Source organism: Megalobrama amblycephala, linkage group LG12 (genome assembly GCF_018812025.1).
Source record: "Megalobrama amblycephala isolate DHTTF-2021 linkage group LG12, ASM1881202v1, whole genome shotgun sequence".
Classification (NCBI taxonomy): Eukaryota; Metazoa; Chordata; class Actinopteri; order Cypriniformes; family Xenocyprididae; genus Megalobrama; species Megalobrama amblycephala.
Genome location: NC_063055.1, coordinates 24979602 through 25000438, shown reverse-complemented (window position 1 = coordinate 25000438; position 20837 = coordinate 24979602). Strand labels below are relative to the sequence as shown.

The following is a 20837-nucleotide window of genomic DNA, read 5'->3' as shown; positions in this document are numbered from 1 at the left end:
CAGCATCACAGCTGCCTTTGTTACTAGGGCCTGGGATGGCTTAGAGCATCATATTTAAAGGGATCGTTCACCCAAAAATGAAAATTTTATGTTTATCTGCTTACCCCCAGCGCATCCAAGATGTAGGTGACTTTGTTTCTTCAGCAGAACACAAATGATGATTTTTAACTCCAACCGCTGCCGGCTGTCAGTCAAATAATGCGAGTGGATGGGAACTTCTACTATAAGAGTAAATAAAACTTGCATAGACAAAGCCAAATTAAACCCTGTGGCTCGTGACGACACATTGATGTCCTAAGACACATTTTTTACCTCTAATACACCACTATGTCCAACTGCGTTCAGCACTCGGTTAGTGAGGTCTGAACGCGCTCTGACAACGGCAGTGATGTCTAGCACTCATTGAAGTATATGCGCGAGACATCACTGCCGCTGTCAGAGCGCGTTCAGACCTCACTAAGCGAGTGCTGAACGCAGTTGGACATAGTGGTGTATTAGAGGTAAAAAATGATATAAATACTGTTCGGTTTATCACACAAACCGATAATTTCGTGTCTTAGGACATCAATGTGTCGTCACGAGCCGCAGGGTTTAATTTGGATTTGTCTATGCAAGTTTTATTTACTCTTATAGTAGAAGTTCCCATCCACTCGCATTATTTGACTGACAGACGGCAGCGGTTGGAGTTAAAAATCATCATTTGTGTTCTGCTGAAGAAACAAAGTCACCTACATCTTGGATGTGCTGGGGGTAAGCAGATAAACATCAAATTTTCATTTTTGGGTGAACTATCCCTTTAAGCATTTTTATGGGGCATTGCGTTTTTTGAAATGTGCTCTATCACAGGATTTCTCTCTCACAGGTAAGCAGGGAGTGGGAAATGCAAAACCCGGAGTGGAGCTGTAGCGGAGTGATCACAGAACTGATTGATCATCTGAATATATCCGCTCTACTTATAAACTGTGTTCCATACCAGCTTTTAGTCTGCACGCTGCTTGGCGACATCCAAATCTAAAATCTTGAAACTATAGACATGTAGCCCCGTCCCTCTTCAGTGCTGTGCTGGTTGTGTTCTGTCTTCCAGTTTGTAATTCCACAGCATGAAGGTAAGATCTTACGGATTTATGAACTGTTCATTTTAGAATCTTCCCGGTCTACTGACATTTGTTATGACGGCCACTTCAAAGATGTGCGCTTGTTTCTCTGGCGCATAAGGTGAAACAGCAGCCATCTTCAGAATTTTGTGTTTAAAGGGATAGTTCACACAAAAATGAAAATTGTCATAATTTACTCCCTCTCAAGTTGTTCCAAACCTGTATAATTTTTTTTCTGGTCAACACAAAGGAAGATATTTTGAAGAATGTTTGTAACCAAGCAGATCTCGCCCCCCATTGACTACCATAGTATTTATTTTCCTACTTTGGTAGTTGATGGGGGGTGAGATCTGCTTGGTTACAAACATTCTTCAAAATATCTTCCTTTGTGTTGACCAGAAAAAAAATTATACAGGTTTGGAACAACTTGAGAGGGAGTAAATTATGACAATTTTCATTTTTGTGTGAACTATCCCTTTAAACTTCCATTTTTGCGGTAGCTCTGTATATTTCTATGGCATTGCGGTCGAAGAGTAATTAGCTAGTGAAGTGGATTTATTTACTTATTGTAGAGTAAACATTGTAGAGTATTAAACATTGTAATGTTTGAACCAGATGTCAGTGGGAAGATTTTAAAATGAACAGTTCATTCATAAATCCATAAGATATTACCTTCATGCTGTGAAAATACAAATAAGAAGACAGAAGACACGAGTGCTACATAAGGTCTAAAGAGTTGAGTTGCAGGGATGACGTCAGAACCCGGAAGACTAATTCGCACCAACTAATTGCATCGAAAGGAGGCGAGGAATGAGGAACGAGGATGCTTCCTGAGGAGTCATGAGAGGATACACAGTTGTATCCTTCCCTCGCATCCTAAGGGGGTGGGAGTTAAGACACGAGGAAAGGAAAAGAGGATACACAAATAAGAAATGAGAAGCACCCAGGTAGGGTGCAACAGTGCCCGTCCACTTTTTCAGCAGCGTTTGTTCCGGAAGTGTTTGTATATTAAACACCATATATATTATTTTATATTACACCATATATATTATATATTAGGTTTATTGTAATATATGCATATATATCCAAACATTTAGGTATTTTGAGAGTGTAGGGAGAGCGACTCGATTACTTATATTGTGAGTCATTTATTACTCACCCTCATGTTGTTCTACACCCGTAAGACCTTCGTTCATCTTCGGAACACAAATTAAAGGGATAGTTCACCCAAAAATGAAAATTGGATGTTTATCTGCTTACCCCCAGGGCATCCAAGATGTAGGTGACTTTGTTTCTTCAGCAGAACACAAATGATGATTTTTAACTCCAACCGTTGCAGTCTGTCAGTCATATAATGCATGTCAATGGGTTGGTGAGGTCTGAAGGCGCTCTGATGACGGAAGTGATCTCTACATCACTTCTGTTGTCAGAGCGCGTTCAGACCTCACCAACCGGATGCGCAAGGCAGTTGGACATAGTGGTGTATTAGAGGTAAAAAATTATATAAATACTGTTCGGTTTCTCGCACAAACCGATCATTTCGTGTCTTAGGACATTAATGTTAGGGGTGTGCACAAATAGTCGAATATTCGACCTGTAATTAATATTCGAAAAATAAAAATAGTATTCGAATTTACTATGTTGCTTTGCTGGCCCTAAATGCAGTGAATCCATGAAAAATCTTAAGCACTAAAACTCGCAGTTATAACTAAATGCACCGGGTGGCGCTGTGGAGCGTGTTTAACAAGTTCACTTTATTTGATCGTCACATAATGTTGTCGTCTGCCTCGCAAAGTTTGGAATTACTTCGATGAAAATGATCTTACAAAATGGAATTACTTTTGATCAAATTAATTAATGAAACTGAGTTATCATAATATCACCACCATATTGAGAAAGCACATGAAATCTAAACACCCGTCGAATGAGGAAAACAGCTGTCCATCACTGCATTCACGACAGGTAAGTGCAGCTGTAAGTTATCCTCGAGTGAGCTAGAAGATAACATCTGATAGCAAAATGATTTCGAGACATATGCTTCCTTTAAGTTTCGTCAAGTGAGAAAAATTTATGAACAGAAAACAAAGTGCTGCCTGCTGTTAGAAACTTAGCTTAGCACACCGTTGTGTATTATCGTTATCTTTGTGTCTCTGCAACGTCTGTCAGCGGAGCTCGTTTTCTTTTTTGTTTTTCTCAGCATGAACATGTGAAACAATATAAACATGATAACCATATACTGACTCGAGTGTATTATGTAGGCCTACATTAAGTTTTGTACAATAACTGGCGCTGTCTGTGCATGTTTTTTTTTTACTCTTAAAGATGGAATTCCCATTGACATGCATTATACGACTGACAGACAGACCGCAACGGTTGGAGTTAAAAATCATTTGTGTTCTACTGAAGAAACAAAGTCACCTACATCTTGGATGCCCTCGGGGTAAGCAGATAAACATCAAATTTTCATTTTTGGGTGAACCGTCCCTTTAAGATATTGTTGATGAAATCCGATGGCTCCTTGAGGCCTCCATAGACAGCAAAGCCATTCAAACTCTCGAGGTCCATAAAGGTACTAAAAACAATTTGAAACAGTTCATGTGAGTTCAGTGGTTCTATCTTAATATTATAAAGCAACGAGAATACTTTTTGTGTGCCAAAAAAAAAACAAAATAATGATTTTTTCAACAATATTTAGTGATGGCCAATTTCAAAACACTGCTTTATGAAGCTTCTGAGCTTTATGAATCTTTTGTTTCGAATTAGTGATTCGGATCTGCTATCAAACGGCTAAACTGCTGAAATCACGTGACTTTGGTGCTCCGAATCACTGATTTGATTCGTAAAGCTCTGAAGCAGTGTTTTGAAATCGGCCCATACAGATATTGTTGAAAAGTCTTTATTTTGTTTTTTTGGCGCACAAAAAGTATTCTTGATGCTTTATAATATTAATATTGAACCACTGTACTCACATGAACTGATTCAAATATGTTTTTAGTACCTTTATTGACCTCGAGAGTTTTAATGGCTTTGCTCTCAATGGAGGCCTCACTGAGCCATCGGATTTCATCAACAATACCTTAATTAGTGTTCCAAAGGTGTAGAACAACATGAGGGTGAGTAATAAATGACATTATTTTAATTTCTGGGTGAACTAACCCTTTAATTGTTTGCTTTTATCCTGGGTTCGTATTAGAAGGAATAGTCCTGACTAAACACAGATTTAACAACAGGGTTTGAATTCTTCCATAAGTCCATTGACACCCACTTACCGGTACCTGGGAGGTTTTAGGATTCCTCTCAGATCATTTTTCTCCTCTATGGTGGCCTGGGCTGTCTCGTCGTCTTCATACGACTGTAGGAGAGTTACCGAATAATTCCTGCCAGAGTTGTTAGCCCAAAACTCTCCATCTGACGTCTCATAACGTACAACAAAATCAATACGCGCTCCGTTGAACAGGTACGGTGAAGCGAAAGACAGCTTCACGGAGAACTTGTCCGTTTCGCCGTCGTTGGAGCCCTGGACATACTCGGCTGGGTAATCAAAGTGATTGATCCAGCCGTCCATCGTGGAACGGACATAGACTGATTTGTGAAAAGAAATGTTGAGCACACGAATAATCACCTCGAAGGACAAAGGCTCATCTGGCACAGATGTCACGCTCTCCACTTCCAGCTTGTTGGTGTGGACAGCAAGCACGAGCTCTGTCCCGGCGAGCGCCTGGAACTCTGGCCACACACGGTAAGTGGGCTCGCGGTAGGTTTTTCGGTACCGCGCCTCCTCTTCCTCCCATCTTGAATCGTCCTCGTCATCTGAATCAAACGGAACAAACATTCTGACATCAACCAGCTCGGCTCCCGTACTGTCTACAAACGACACTTTTCTATTCGGCAACCCCAGGCGAATTCGCATGTACTCGGCGGTTTCATCCGCGATCGAAGATCCTCGCTTCCTGGGGACGGGAGAAGACCTCGGTATTAGATGGACGTCTTCCTCTGTTTCTTCCTCCTCTTCATCGTTACTGTTGTCTTCGGAACGCTCGACTCTCACCGTCTTGAAAAGACCCTCTTGTGAGGGGATAGTAAGGAAATTACTGTTATTCCCCTGCGCCATTACGCCTGTTTCTGAGCCTCATAAACATGAAAGGTGTCGTAACTGCGATGGTGCGCGCTTGTCAGATCGAGCTGCTGTTCATTGTGTCAACGGAGACCCGCGAGGGTCCGTCACCTCGTTTCGACCGAGCTAGGCCTAAACTATTGACATAAACGAGAACAACAGTTTGAAGCGCATAGTGCACAGACACGAATAAGTGTCTAAATTTAGAAGGAAGCGGGACGTCCATCGTTTTCCAGAGGTCAGGAGGAAGATGGGCTCTGTTGGTATATCCCTCCCCTCATCTCTTGTTGGTCGCTCCAAACCGCACACGCCCCCCACTTCTGTCTGAAAGTTTAAAGACACGCTCATTTGTTTGCCTGCAGTTTGGTTGTGAGCATAAATTCCCCTTATAATACTAATTGCATAAAGAAATAAAAAAGAATGTTCATAATAATCGAACATTGCTATCTAATAATAATAAACATTTGATATTGTTAATATAGAAATTGATATTGTTATTATAGTTCATATGATAACAAAAATGATGATAATAAATTATTATAATCCATTTTATTTATCAGTTTTGTTGATGATTATAATGATGACAATGGTTTTCTATTGTTTTCAATTTAAACAAGTTTCCGGCGCAGAATACAGTAAATAGGGGCTACTACATTGCTTTCATTGCTGTCATTGTCAAGAATATGTAAACACAAAGCATTTTTTTGTGCAATTTCTTTTAAATATTTAATAAATTAAAAAAGTGCTTCATCTGTGGCCTTTGCGAGTCAACATTGACTCATATTTAAACAACCATGTTATGGCCTTTCAGCATGTTATGCAGCTTTAAATAGTTTCGTAAGACTCAGCCACTCACACACTCTTCTCCATAGGGTAAAATAAGGTTAAAGGCCACCTGGGGTAACAGGCCCCTGTAATATTCTTAATAAATAAATAAAAATGTAAAATAAATGGTGACAAATACCACTACAGCACTTTCCTAAACACTACAACTGCAGCTGTTTGTTTGGTTTGAATTGTATCTCTTAAGATGCTCACCATTTGCTTATAGAGCAGAATTAATACAAATATTTTCAGTAATATGCAAAGTACTTACAAAAGTGAATCAAGAAAAGCAGTTATGAGGGTTAAAAACAGTTTTGATGCCTAATTCTTTCACTCATAAAAAAGCACAAAAGTACCTGCAACTGTACGATCAGCTTGTCTACCTGTCCCTTACTGCACAGACAAACTGTTTCTGATCACGTAATCCAGTCAGTGGATTTGTGCAGATGCAACTGCTCTGAAAGAACAATATAGCAGAATAATCACTAAGCTAATGAAATCCATTGGTGACAAAGAATAGCTGGCATATTCGATTACGGACCATTACTGTTTAAAGATATTGATTGGTAAGCTATTTTAACCCCTAGATGGAGCAATCAGTCTTGCTTAACGTGAAATCAATATGTGCAACAGGTTCAGCATTAGAGCTTTGGCTTGCTGCGCATAGCGGGAGACCGGGGATGATCATAAACCATATTCATCTAACCATGAATAACATTTGGTCCTTGAACTCTTATATTTTAACACTAGATATCTGCTTGTCTGCTACAAATGTCAGTTATGATTATAATGATTATAAAATCTTATGATTATAAAGCAGACTTCCAAGAATAGAGATGTTGACTAAAGAATTCCATTGCTGCAAGTAACATACCGAATTAGTAAGTAGTTGGTGTCATTTGTAACAATATGACAGAAAAGAACAACAGCAAAAACTGAACAAACATTATACAGTTTGCCTCGTGAAAAGCTTTAATATTTAAGAAGTTGTATGTTACCTATAGTATATTTGTATGTTACATATCTGCTACATTTTAAAATAAATCCATAGCAGGTCTGCTGCCTGCATCAAATAATAGTGAAGACTACCAGACCTCGTCTGCTATTCAGCTGCTGTAAAACTTACATTATCGTATTCTTCGCACTGTATGCTGACGTATTTTTTCAAATTGTATTCTGAAACATCTGTCTTTTTTCACTACTGTCTATAGGCATGCTGAAAAATCAAGAAAATAGAAAAAGGAGTCTTCAATGGGGATTGGTTTTGTTACAGCTCTCCCCACTCCTGTCAGGTATTGTTGTTGAATGAGGATAAGAGATAATCACGATTTGAATGCATCCCCATATTTCCCTACAAATACAAGTTCTAGGATTAAAATGAAATAAATATATAATTGTGCAGACTTGGTTCAAAAATCACTTACAGCTTTATGTCTCGAAAATCCTGAGTGGCATCAGGAACAAAGTGGGTATGTACTCCAGTGACTAGTGCTTTTACGACTAACCCAGTGTTAAGATTACACCTGCTTAAAGACACATCAAACTTATGTAATCTTGATTCTTTTTTTCATAGTTAACCAGTCGGTTCTTTGCATATACCAAATGTTTTATTTTCCTTTGCTGTCACAAAACTTGAGTGAAGACTAAGAATATGATATTTTTTGAAACACCATGTGATGTTACATAAGCCACATAGAGACAAATAATAATGCAAAACATTCAACCTGGAAGTGGTTGAATGTTTTGTTATCTGTCTCTACAGGGCTTATATAACATCACATGGTGTTTAATTCGGCAAGCAGAAATAGTTTCGTTATAAAAGTTGTAAATGAATGTAGAAGAGCAGAAAGAAGTGCAATCTGTGCATTCATAAAAGATATGGATTTTCAAAGTTTATGGACTCAATAGCTGTTAGTTTGTTTTTCAGTATATAGATAAATGTTATAAGAGTCTTTTCATAATCATTCTGCATTGATCTCTTAGTTTTACAGTCTTATGAAATAAGAAGTGAATAAGTTATGAAAATAAATGATGCGAGTTGTTGAACATGAAACAGTGTCAAATGTTTGTTTATGAAAGTTTGTTAACAATGTAAATATTTATTTGTATTTCACAAATTATGTGAAATTCTTTACAAATTTATAATTATGACCCTGAATAGCATTTGTTTTTAATATAGATGTGCCTGTTGTTAGGATACATGTTCAAACAGTCTACATCTTCAAAAATGTTTTTAAGTTATATAAAGTTATGTACTTGAATCAGAAAAGACTGTAAAAAAGTCTTGCAAGTCTACATACAGTACATGTGCTTGGGAGTGTCATTATTGAAGAACAATTTGTTCAAAAACACTCAAATAACCTTTTTCAACCACAGGATGAGGATGTTTTTTCCTGCGTTATTCTAATCGACACACATACTATGTACATGTACATATGTTCAGTCTCCCCCCAGAACCCGAATACAACGTCACACACCCTGCGAACGGACTTTCCGAACACGTAATAGGTTATTTTCTTTGCAATCTCATTTTCCGGTCTTCCGGAATGGACTTCACCACGTTTTGATTTGAAAGTGGCGCACAATAGCCTTTATTTATTTAAGTATAAGGCACAATTATTATTTTATTATTATTTTATTTATTATTTTAAATCTGACATGAAACATCTGATCCATGAAAATAAGTTTTATCTTAGAAGTAGGATGTTTTCAAATGAATGAGGTGAAAGACAGATATCCGTCAAAATGAAATGTGCAGAATCTCATTGCTGTTTTGTGGTTAAACAGACCAAGAGATGATCGAGATGAATTTGGGAATTCTTAGCAATACACATGCAGTATATGACCCATAATAATAGAAAAGCCTATATCTATAAAACATATATGTCTATAAACACCTCATTAATCACTCAGGGAAAAAATTGTCTTTTGCTGCAATGAAGAGTTTCTAAAATAAGAAACAGAAACAACAAAATGCCACATAATTTCTGAAGAACTTGTGGAGACAGTCTGACTAGCAACTACTCACTCTGTAAATGAACACATGTATATACAATATGAATACACACACACCACACACACACACACACACACACACACATACACCAACACCCAGTGGGGAAACAGTCTGTCTTGACAAATTTCCATTAAATGTCATGCTAAACATTATAAAAGGGGTGACCCGAACATTTTCTAGAGCACTCGCCCTAATAATTGCTCTCTCACTCACGTCTGTCTAACCAACACTCGCACAACAGGTGAGTTCTTTTTTTTACTTTCCTTCCTTTAACCTGGTTCTATTAGTTAGATACTTGTTTTCTGTAATAGAGATTTAAAAAATAATCATTCATATATATATATATATATATATATATATATATATATATATCAGTCAAAATGCAACATTGAAAGGCTTATGCATTTAAATGAACACGAGGGTTTTTGTTTTGTTTTGTTTTGTTTACAATTTATTATTATTTTAGTATTTGGTAGGAGTGTTTGAAAATTAGGTGATTAACTTATGAAATCTGTTTTTAGATTATGATTATTGAAAACTCACAGCATTGCATCATCAAATTTAGATAAATTTTAGTCAGTTTTTAACACTCAAAATCTGCTTTCACTATGACAGACAAGCGTATAATAATCATTAGATGTTTCAAATCTGTTTCTTTTATCTTCTGATTGGTTAAAATAATCACTAATTTCTCAAACCAACCACTGAATTAATTATTCATTTTACATGTAAAATGGCATTGGAAATTCAGATGATGCAACAATTTACACACAGTTTACTGACATCACTTCATTACACTGTAGTTTTTTTGTTTAACCTGACAGATTAATACAGCTCAGCATAGGAAAAAGAGACAAGCAACCAAAAGGTGTGCTTTCCTAAAGTGCAGACATAAATGAGGTCTGTGCATCTTACAAACTCAGTTTTTGGTTTTTCTTTCCTGTTCAGAGGCACCACAGCCCTTTGCTGAGGAGAACGTATAGGAAAACGCTAAAGCATACAGACTGACTGTCTCAAGGAAAAGCTAGACAAAGAAAAAGGTGTGGGAGGTAAAACATCTTTATTCAAAGTTTTTAACTAATAAACCAAGTTGTTGTGACAGCCACTCTTAAAAGTAATATTTTCTCAATTGCTCTTTGTGGAACCTTCATTTCAGCAAACAATCTACTAAAAAAAAAAAAACATTTGGGCTGTAGTGGGTTCTTGAGTTGAGCTATATGGTTATTTGGAGATTGAAACTATTCTTAATGTTGCATTTTTAGTTGTACAGATCAGTGTTTTGATTTCTGGGATTTTTACAGCATCAGTGCATCATGGTTTTCAAAAGAACTAGAACAAACAGTTCTTAGAGGAAGTTGAAAAGGTTCTGCTTTAACATCAGGTTGCAAAATCTCTCTTGGCTTGAACCTAACCTTTATTTTTAAGAGCATTAGCTAGTTAGGATATTAAAAGAGTTCTGTGATAGTGACTGGATAAGAAAAGTTTATGTTGGAAAATTTGTTAAAATGTGTAACATAGATAAGAAGCACTACGTACAATTCTACAGATGTGCTGTACAATTCTGATGCATACGATAAGCCAGTAATTATTTTCATGTTATGGCCAATAACCAATAAATGGCAGATACTTATTCTGTACTATTTTGTCCAAGTAAACAAAAAAACAAAAAAAAAAAAACAAAAAACACTTTTTAATGCAAAATTTGCTTCAACTTGCACATCTTCAGCAATTGCACAGATAATGCAAGAGATGCCACTTTAATAATTCTTACCTCCAACAATAAGCCAGGATGGTGCAACTGGGTGGAGCAGGGTGTCCTAGTATTCAACGCTAACAGTTATTACAGTACAGAACTTACTGTACAGTATTGTACATGCCCCATATATTTTGGTCTTTGATTCATGTGTGTTTAGAAAAAATGCTATACGCAAGTGAGTGGGTACAGTGGAAAAAAAGTGAGTCAGAATGAAATGGAGAGAATTTAGGCCTGCTTTCTGTTCTATATCTGTAATATTTTTTTTTATTATTATTAGATTTCAGGTTTAATAATGGGTGTCTGCAAATTGAAAGTATTTGACGGAAATTCATTCTGAGGTTCTGTTAGGTCACAGCTCAGATCTAATGAGTATCACTGTGACTATGAATTCCACAAAAGAACATGGAAACTAAAACTGATTTTACTGAATACTAAAGTTTCTAAAGTGACATAAATGAAACTTACTATCCAGACTATTCTCATATCTTGAGGGAGTTAATCTCAGTGAATGGAACTGAGAGAAGATTGTATTCAGATTGAGAGATGAATAATGAGTTTCATTGCCTTAAATATCATCCTCAGGTTGAACTCTTGAGCTGAACAAATTAGAATCAAATGTACATACACAAGGCAAATGACTGGAAAGTTGCACCCTTGCATGTAGCCGATGTAAACTGAACATCTATAGACTTCACGAAGAAAGATACAGTTCCGAGAAATGCAGAAAAAAAGGTCATTAAATAAAGTGCTTTCACTACTTTTAGAAACGTGCTGCAAACATCATTTTCAGGAAAAAAACATTTGTTACTTTTCAGCACCTACAAAATAAGGCCCTTCTCTGATTTCCTTCATCTGTATCTCCTTCTTATCACACTAAGTTGCTAACTTGAAAAACCCCCCAGGTGAAAAAATTTGACATTTATCATACACTTGATGTGGTAATGTCAAATGTCAGAGAAGCAACACCATCATCTTCAGAAAACCGCAATGGCAATGGTGCTCTAAAATCCAAAGATGAAGATTTTTTCTTTCTTTCTCAGAAGTTACATGTGCAAGATTCTTGCCATCCAAGGTTTTAAGAATCAGAACACTGGTAATGCCATATTTTTACACAATTAAACATCCAACAGAAGTTAGCGTCGCATTACATCTAAACACGTACAGAAGTACTATACAGTGAGGGTGAATCAGATAAATGGTCCAGGTTGGATTGTTAGTCCTTTGAAATTCAATAACCAAACACTTTTAATAGTTTTAGACTTTTGCAAGTACTTAACAGTAACTGATGTGATTGTTCTGAGTTTCTGTGATGGATAGAGGAATACTTTTTACAGAGGAAAGTTAAGATAAGAAAAAATAAGAACAATAAGATGTCCATATATTCCAATTGATGACGTATTCGTAAGAAAAATGAACATATAAAAGTAAAGTATTGTGATGTTGATTGACTCTAAAAGAAAAATGTGTGAGATTGCACTTATTTAATTTATAATGGTAATATTTTGATGGTGGCTTCCATTAAACTACTAAAATAATTCAAATTTAAGGCTGAATATATCGTATTTATACCGTGAGAAAACAAGCACATCTCACTTTCACATTTCCTTGAGCTATGGATGAAAAAAGGGAAGGTTGAAAGCAAAAAAGAAAATGCAAAAATGACTCATTTAGTACTCATTTATCTACAATGGTCAAATTACTTAAATGAGCTACTTAAATGTGCTGTTGCAATTTACGCAGTTGCATTTTATTGTTATTTCAATTTAAAATAAATAATTATGCATGACATTGTTTATATTGTAACACTCACAATGCCAACTCAATTTTTTACAGAAATTATTTTTTGTAAAGACATATTCTAAAATATGTAATGTCAAATACATTAATAAAGTGTAAATATAAACATTATTAGAAAATGACATGTTTATGCATATATATGCAGTAAAATGATTATTTTCAACCTTCATTCTGACTCCGCTTCAGAAATGATCTGTTTTTAAAGGGCAGCTTGTGTTAAGGCTTGTCAGTATAAACGGCCACTCTTGTGATTGGCTAACATCACTGCATAGGAAACAGTATCAACACCCCCTTGCTATTGCTTGTAAGTGTTTTGAAAGCATTATGAAACCATTTACTTGTGGTTTAATAATAATAGCCTACAGTTGGCTGCTTCATCTTTCAACAAAAGCTTATTTGCCAACTCTCCATTGCGTCATTTACAAAACAAAATGATCTGAACAAATATGTACTCCTCGGACGCCATTACAGTAAACCCACCATCCACTTGTTTCTGATGCTGGTATCCTTCTGAAGTCTGTACAGAGACACAAATATGCTGTTTAAACTTGACGCACATGGTTTAAATGCGTATCCAGTGTAGACAGCTTCAGTGATTATAGTGGGTTCAGTGGGTTCTAATTGCTTTTGATGTGACGCAGTGCTCACATCCAGTGTAGGCAAATGTCATCCGTTAAGCAGCTGAATGCCAGTGGGCGGGGCCTATGATGTGATGACGTATAACTACACGGTAAAACTAAATGCTGGCAGCTGTGGTTGCCAGAATAAAGAAGAAGTTCATCACAAGTAGCTTCACAAAATCACACAAACACAAAACACCATCATGGTAACACATGACACTTAAATAATGCAATAAACATTCATTAAACAATGTAGATGTAACATAAAACCCAAATCTGCATATGTGCAAAGAAATTATTTCACTGTAAATTATAATTTGATTTGTTCTGTTTTACTTTTTACATGAAATGTCCAGTTAGATCTTTTACAGTTTTTCCCTGTACATAGTACGAAAACTTACTGTTAACCTATTAAAAAAAAATTTCCCATTGCATTTTTACAATACTTTACAGTTAAAATTACACTGATGTTTAACAGTGTATTCGTCGATGTTTTGCTCTGGAGGCAGTCATAGGCAAATGTATTTGCCCAAGTGACGTCACAAATCTCACAATACCCAAACAAGCCGTTTTTAGAGCTTTATTAAATACAGTAAATGCTTTGTTTATAATGAGGAGGACATTTTAAGCTATGAAACTTGCAGGTTGTTTTAATGCTACAAAGACTTCTTATATGTCATAAGATCAAGGCAACTTTGATTTCTCATGTCATGACCCCTTTAAAATACGTGGGGGCCCACCACTGCTTTTCCTGAACTCTTGGTCTCTGGTCAACATAAACTGTGGTTTGTGTTCAGCAATGTGAAACAAGAGAAGGAAAAACGACCTCCATTTCATTTAGCAGTTTTGAATTCAAATGTGTTTAGTACTATATTTGGAAACAAAGCAAAAGGTGAATGTACACAGGAAATACTTTGCATAATTAAGTGAGGGCTGGAAGGCTGATTCATTTCACTCTCAGTACTCAGTCGTAGTAAGGTAAAGTTAATTAACTGTAAGCTCTTTTACGTCTTCCTGTTTATTTCTGTATAGGAATGCATCAAAATGGTCCTGGAATATACAGAGGTGAAGATAACCGGAGCAGTCACCAACATCAGTACCAAGTGGAAGACAGTCCTACATTTTCCAGCATACAGATGAAACCCGGAGGAAGCAGTTCACCTCTGACCTCAGCAAAACACATGGCTACCAAGGTAACAGAACGGAAACTGCCATATTTATATTTTGATATTAAAGAAATACTGATCATGTTAATTTAAGTTCTTCCACTAAAAAACACTCCTCAAACATAGTTAGGCAACTGTAGAAGTTTACAGCTCAAGTACTGAATAATGTATACAAGTGCTATAACACAAACTTTAAAAATGCCTGTGTACATTTAAAAATGTATTCCATAAACTTTTAAATTGTATCTTTTTGCGACTGTGATTTCAAAGGTATCTGTTGCTATGGAGAGTGATGTCAGAGGTGCTGGCTCATCTCACATTCAAAATTCCATTCTACAACAGCAGGTACAGTCCAATCATAAAACGTTTAACTTCCATAGCAACACCTTGGCCAAAAACTAAATGATTAAAGGTGCAGTAAGTGATTTGTGAGAAACACTGTTGATATTTGAAACCCAAACGCACACCCCACCAACCCTTCATCGCTTCGCCCACCAAAATGCACGTTTCTTTATCATAGCTGAAGTGAAGCAAAATAATGATTCACAAAAAATAAAGTAAAGATGATGAAAAATGATAAGGAAGAACAAACAAATTAACATACAGTACACAAGAGTACATACAAGCAAGACAAGACAGCTCCAGACAAACAGTGACACTCAACTGTCCTGTTACTATAGCTAACATTACAACAACAGCATATCTTGGTTCTGTGAAAAACCAATGTTTTTTCCATACTCATGAACAATATGGAGCAGAAACAATGCAAACTCGTCATCCATTTTAGGCCTTCCCGCTTAGGTCTCTCCGGGGTTTGAAATCTTTTCTAACATCAACGCAGGTCCTAAAGCTGAAACTTAATCATAACCTTTCTTTTTCCAGGGATATTCCTTTGATCTCTCTTCTCTTTTGTAATGTCTCTCATACCCCTTTTCCACCAGCATGAACCGAGCGCTAGTTCAGAGCTAGCGCTTTTGCCGGTTCAGAGCTGGTTTGACTGACAAGCCTTCTAAGATCCGGTTTTCCTTTCCTCATCTGTCCTACCAATGCTAGCGCGGCAGCGCCAAACACAAACACGCCATTAACAATGGCAGACATTGCAATACTACTGATGCTCATGGCTTTACGAACCTACATCGGCACCCAAATGTAGAGACGGAAATTACTATTGAGCTGCTATTAACTCGATTAGCTGCTATTTCAAAAATGGCGGTCACAAGTTTCTGTTCATCTTGTTGGTCACGGTAACCCCACCCCCAGCCCCTGACGCAACTGGTTCTTAGACCAGCAAAGTTTTGGTGTTACTTACGAACCACTTTTCCTGGTTCAGAGCTGGTGCTTTGGGTGTCGAAAGTCAAAGAACTGATTTGAAACTAGGCTCTGGCTCTGAACCAAAGACTAAATTGCCTTGGTGGAAAAGGGGTATCAATAATCTATCTCCCTCTTGCTTAAGCCCTGGGTATACTTCAGCCGTCCGCGTGCAGCCCAAATTTCGAGACAGCGCGGACAGTGCGCGTACAACAGCGCATGCGCAAGCAGGACAGAAGAGTCCACTAGGAGGCAATATGCACAGTACTGAGCACAATGTGCAGTTGTCGAAGAAGAGTGTGTAAAGAGCGATTCCAAAACAAGACGAGTAAACTCAGAAGCATGCCTTCTCCATCGTTTTTGATTCCTATTCTCTTGTTGTATCTTCTGAACTGTTGCAATGGTGGATGCACTATTTTTCTTCTCCGATCCTGCCCATTCTGTTGATGACACGATGTCTGATTGATTATAGAATAAATTGTACTGCGCATGTTTCGAACTCTGTGATTCGCGTGCATCCGTGGTTAGTATACTTGAAAGATGCGCGGACTCGATTGCGCGCCATACGCGTAAAGTGAGGTATACCCGGGGCTTTACTCTCTCTCCTCCCCCATCATGAGTGCATACGCCCCCTACTGCTGATTGGCTACAAGTGTGTTGTGGTGCTTAGTCCGATCCAATTTGAGCATTTCTCAGAAATCACGTACTGCACCTTTAAAAAGGAATTGAGTAGAATGCATTTTAAAAACTGAAACATGTAACATTGGGTTGTCTAAAAAAGATGCATGATGAGTTTTTGTTTTCTTCATCCAGAGAGCCAGTGAAAATACAAGCAAACATTTTAGACAGCACAGACCATCAGTACTACGCAAAGGCAACCAGCCTTTCCCACAAGTTACTGGTACTGTAGTCTCTATCAAAACTGGAAAATATAAAATAATTTATCTCTGAAACTAAACTTTTCATAATGCCCCACAGGATGTGGTGTTCATGAATGGGTTGTGGACACTGTGTGTAAGACAGAACCTGACAGCGACCTGTCAGACGTGGTCCCACTTTACAACAGCCAATCTGAAAACAGACTCAATGCCTCTGCGTCAAGTCCTCAGCCTGGAAGCCCAGAGCATTCAGGGAAGTGAGTAAACAAATACACAAACAAGAAAATAAAAAATAAATAATAATGTCCATTAATGTCCATTAAAATCCAGTTTTTGCTAAATTAATCATTTCTTTCTTTTCTTTTCTTTTTTTTTTTTTTATCTCTAGGCATCCATATAGTGTTCCAGGCGGATATCTGTGTGTTAAAGGACAATGCAGGTGGCCAGGATGCTCAAAGAGCAGGGAAGTGTTCAAAGAATATGGACATTTCTTAAGGTGAGACACAAAACAATTATAATTAACTACATAATTTCAAAAATAATAAACAATACCTCATATCTGTATATCTTTATGTGTATTTCGTAATCTAGACACCTTTCTACTGACCATGCTCCTGGGGACAGAAGTGTAGCTCAGCTGAGGATGCAGAAAGACAAAGTGCAATTAATGGAGAATCAGGTATATATAACCCCAGTACTCAAAAACACGATCAACATACTGTAAACGCTTTTTGTTCTTCATTTAACCAGCTTATGTGGGAAACACAGTACCCATTTATTATGCATCATAAATGCAGAGTGAAAAAATAGAACATGGTGGTCAGGAGGAGGAGAAGAACTAGATGATAAATGGATGCTTGCTTATGGATTATGAATGTTACTGTTAGTTGACAGCAGAGAGACAGAAACTGCAGGCCATGCAGCTACACCTGTTTGATGTCAAATCTACCTCTGAGGTAAGCGCTCTTATGTTAAATTATATTTGAAATATATCATATATAGCAAACAGTATATTATTTATATAATAGTTTATTTATCATTGTATATATTATTTTAGTAATATATACAATGATAGTAATATATTTGTAAATCAAAATAATTAACCAAGCCAGATGACTAAAAAATAGGTACACCCTTGCTTGCTGAGAGGTTAATTAGTAGCCAGGTGCTGGCAATCAAATACACTTGATAAATGATTATCGGGAAGTGGTTTATTATCTATAAAAAAATAAATATCAACAACTCACAAAGCTCAAATGTGATTGGTGCTGCTCATTCTGTCTGGGTAAAGTTACAGTTTGCTAATACATTTTACGATGTGTTGTGAGAAAAGGTATTTACAAGTGAAGAACATTCAATACAATTGCAGATCTTTCCAGCAAGCTTACTTACTAAGGTAAGAATATGTAATGCTCGAAGAAAAGCTACATAAGTTGCTCTACAGACCTCTGTTAAAGATCAAACAAATATAATGCCATGGAAAGGAAATCAGGCAAAAATGGTAGGTCTGGAAAGTATGGACCAAATGTTGTCACCATAATCGTCTCCTCAAGCATGCTGATGAAGGGGTTATAATCACGATTTGTTACTGGTTTATGGATTTTTCTTCTGACCAGTGTATTCTGACGGCTAAATCTGATCTGAAATTGGGTCAGACCAGACAACAATGACCCTCAGCCGATCTAGAGCAGTGGTTTGACAACCCTGGTCCTGGAGTACCCCCAACACTGCACATTTTGAATGTCTCTCTTATCAGACATTTGAGGTCTTGGAGTCTTTACTAACTAAATTATTAGTTAAATCAGGTGTGTTTGAATAGAGAGACATCTAAAATGTGTAGTAATGGGGGTATTCCAGGACTGGGGTTAGGAACCGCTGATCTACAGAACTGAAAAAGGGACCATCAGAAAAGTCAAAACCATGTCTGAGCGGCACGTTAACTAATGCCATTAATCGAATTGTACCATAATGACAGCAGGATCTGTTTATGTTCTGTTTGTCACTTGAGTTTTTTTATATAACTATTTTTAGGGCCTGATGAAGGTCAGATTCAAATTTTATATTGATGTAATTATCTCCTTCTGATCTCAGGGTGGTAACGGTGTGGAGAAGCCGGGGCATCTGTCAGGACTCCTGCAACCTGCAACATGTCAGAACACAAATGGTCTCTATGACAGTGAGAGAGTCGCAGCTGATGCGTTAACACAAGGATACTGGCAGATCTCTACCTCACAAGTCATACCAGGTCACTCAGCACCCAAACACACCCAAAACATTTACTATTAAAGTTATTCTATACATATTTTTAAACAATGATTCAGAAACTGAACATGTGTATATTCAATTTATAATTTTGTCCATAGGGATTATCCCCAGTTTTGAGTATTACAAGTTAACAAACATGAGGCCACCATTTACCTACGCCTCCATGATACGATGGGTAAGCACTGCTGAATAATTATCCTGTATATTACCTTTACATTTCCTATAAGTCACATAAAAGACGTCTTGTTTGCCAGGCGATCCTGGAGTCCTCAGAGAAGCAGCTTACTCTAAATGAAATCTATCACTGGTTTACCCGCACGTTCTTCTACTTCCGTCACAACACTGCCACATGGAAGGTATGAAATACAATATTTGTACAGTGCACTTATTATATTTGTCATTCCATGACTCACTGCCCACAAACAAGCCAATCCTGAAACCCACATCCTCTCGTTTGCATACCAGAAATATTTCACAACATGAACATCAGTGACAAAGTGATGACCGAGCTGTGGTTTTATGTTGGGGAAGACCAAGTGAATCTCTTATTAAATCAAGTTGCATATAAAATAAGGAATACATAATTCTTTTACTTCTCTGTGTGTAGAACGCTGTTCGGCATAACCTCAGTCTTCATAAGTGCTTTGTGCGCGTCGAAGGAAGGAAAGGTTCTGTTTGGACTGTAGATGAAGAGGAATTTCTCAGGAGAAAAGGGCAAAAGTTACACAGGTAAACTGTGCTTTGTAAGGATGACAGTATCATTGTGTGTATATTCCTACTAATATTGCCTTGTTTGTGGATAATTGCAGTGTTTCCCCATTCATTAACTAGACTGTGGTGGCCCATCACAGTTCATAATGAACCAAAACTTCTCATAACATAAAAGGCCTTTAAAGTTGTGTTTTGCACCATTGCTTTGGCAAAGTATCTGTCAAATGAATTAAAATCGAAAGCACAATATGGCTTAATTCCCTTATCAAATCGCAAAAGGCTGTGACTTAATTAAATCTGTTTGCGCTGCATGTTTCAAAGCGAAGTGCGCTCTTTGTTCTTGTGATCTGGTGTTTTCCACAGGTGGTGCTCACTGCAGAGCCAAATGACCAGATCCATCTCTCTGGACCTCATGGGTTGACCTTGACCTAGTCCAGCTCCACCTCTGTGGATTTAATGGATGGAGGGATAGTTATGGGTAGGGTTAGGGTGTGTTTGGACTTTCTAGCTTCACCCATTACGGCCAAATTACATCCGGAGAGGGGCAGTTGGACTTCACACTCCACCCATGGCTCTGCAGTGAGCAGCCTCTTGTTTTCTGCATCTCAGAACAGCTGAGTAGTAAAAATAAAAAAACAAACTACCTTGGGCATATTGAATGGATCTAATAAAGTGTCTTTATTGCTGGAGCTGGGAGACACCTCAGCCTCGTGGACTAATAAAGGCATGCTGTTTAGTTCTGAATCATAAGAGATTGATTGCACTTACAGCACTTTTTCCCTTCAGGGACCAGGATATGGCCTGGATGGCACCTTTTCACCTGTTTCCCCTGACTCCACAAGGTGAAACTTACCAGATATCAGGCCCAAATGGACTCTGATTTAGAGACTGCAATAACATTAAACCACTAACAATATTAACAACTTTAGAAAGAATGACACACATGGTGGTTTTAAATTCATAGCTGGTCTCTTTCAGACATGATTTATTTTAAACTTTTTGTGTGTGTGTAATAAATTCTTTAAGAATCAATAAAGTTAACTTCATCCAAAGATCAAATTAAGAAATGGAAATTCAGCCAATTTTGTGTTATCCTTATCACATTTAAATGTACTGATTAAAATGTACATGTAACTCTTATAATGCCTACATTTGTACATCAATAATGATTATATTAATGACATCGTAAAGTATGTAAATACATTTAATATGGCACTTACTACGCTGTTAAACAACTGCTGTACATTTTTTTTTTTTTTTAAATAAAGTATTTGAACCAAACTGAAA

The 20837-nt window shown here is 37.2% G+C and overlaps 2 protein-coding genes across 9 annotated transcripts in view; one reads left to right on the top strand and one right to left on the bottom strand.

Moving 5' to 3' along the window:
* si:ch211-167b20.8 (protein phosphatase 1 regulatory subunit 3A) overlaps nucleotides 1–5522 on the bottom strand; it is a 13496-nt gene extending 7974 nt beyond the window's left edge. Inside the window, exon 1 of one of the 4 annotated variants that reach the window (XM_048209954.1) lies at nucleotides 4370–5522. In XM_048209954.1, the coding sequence (XP_048065911.1) occupies nucleotides 4370–5205 (836 nt within the window). In that variant the 5' untranslated portion in view covers nucleotides 5206–5522. Of the gene's footprint in view, nucleotides 1–4363 lie in introns of all 4 variants that reach the window. The other 3 variants (XM_048209955.1, XM_048209952.1, XM_048209953.1) reach the window with 3 other exon arrangements.
* On the top strand, nucleotides 3353–20837 carry foxp3a (forkhead box P3a). Of its 5 annotated transcripts, none has more exons than XM_048209961.1 (15): nucleotides 3502–3534; nucleotides 7245–7325; nucleotides 9998–10089; nucleotides 14255–14415; nucleotides 14659–14733; nucleotides 16510–16597; nucleotides 16675–16831; nucleotides 16963–17070; nucleotides 17166–17253; nucleotides 17462–17530; nucleotides 18666–18819; nucleotides 18938–19014; nucleotides 19094–19195; nucleotides 19447–19568; nucleotides 20337–20837. In XM_048209961.1, the coding sequence occupies exons 4-15, from the start codon at nucleotides 14257–14259 to the stop codon at nucleotides 20428–20430; spliced, it is 1293 nt and encodes a 430-aa protein (XP_048065918.1). In that variant the 5' UTR covers nucleotides 3502–3534; nucleotides 7245–7325; nucleotides 9998–10089; nucleotides 14255–14256; the 3' UTR covers nucleotides 20431–20837. The 5 variants fall into 5 exon arrangements, with proteins under 5 accessions (XP_048065914.1, XP_048065918.1, XP_048065916.1 ...); XM_048209959.1 differs by having other exon boundaries at nucleotides 3503–3534; nucleotides 9998–10098; XM_048209957.1 differs by lacking the exon at nucleotides 9998–10089 and having other exon boundaries at nucleotides 3353–3534.

Coding starts and splice junctions, on each gene's coding strand:
- foxp3a (XM_048209957.1), top strand. CDS start 3,417: ATGGAATTCCCATTGACATGCATTATACGACTGACAGACAGACCGCAA. Junction 7,326..14,254: donor GCTCTCCCCACTCCTGTCAG/GTATTGTTGTTG, acceptor ATTTCTGTATAG/GAATGCATCAAAATGGTCCT. Junction 18,820..18,937: donor TACCTCACAAGTCATACCAG/GTCACTCAGCAC, acceptor TTTTGTCCATAG/GGATTATCCCCAGTTTTGAG.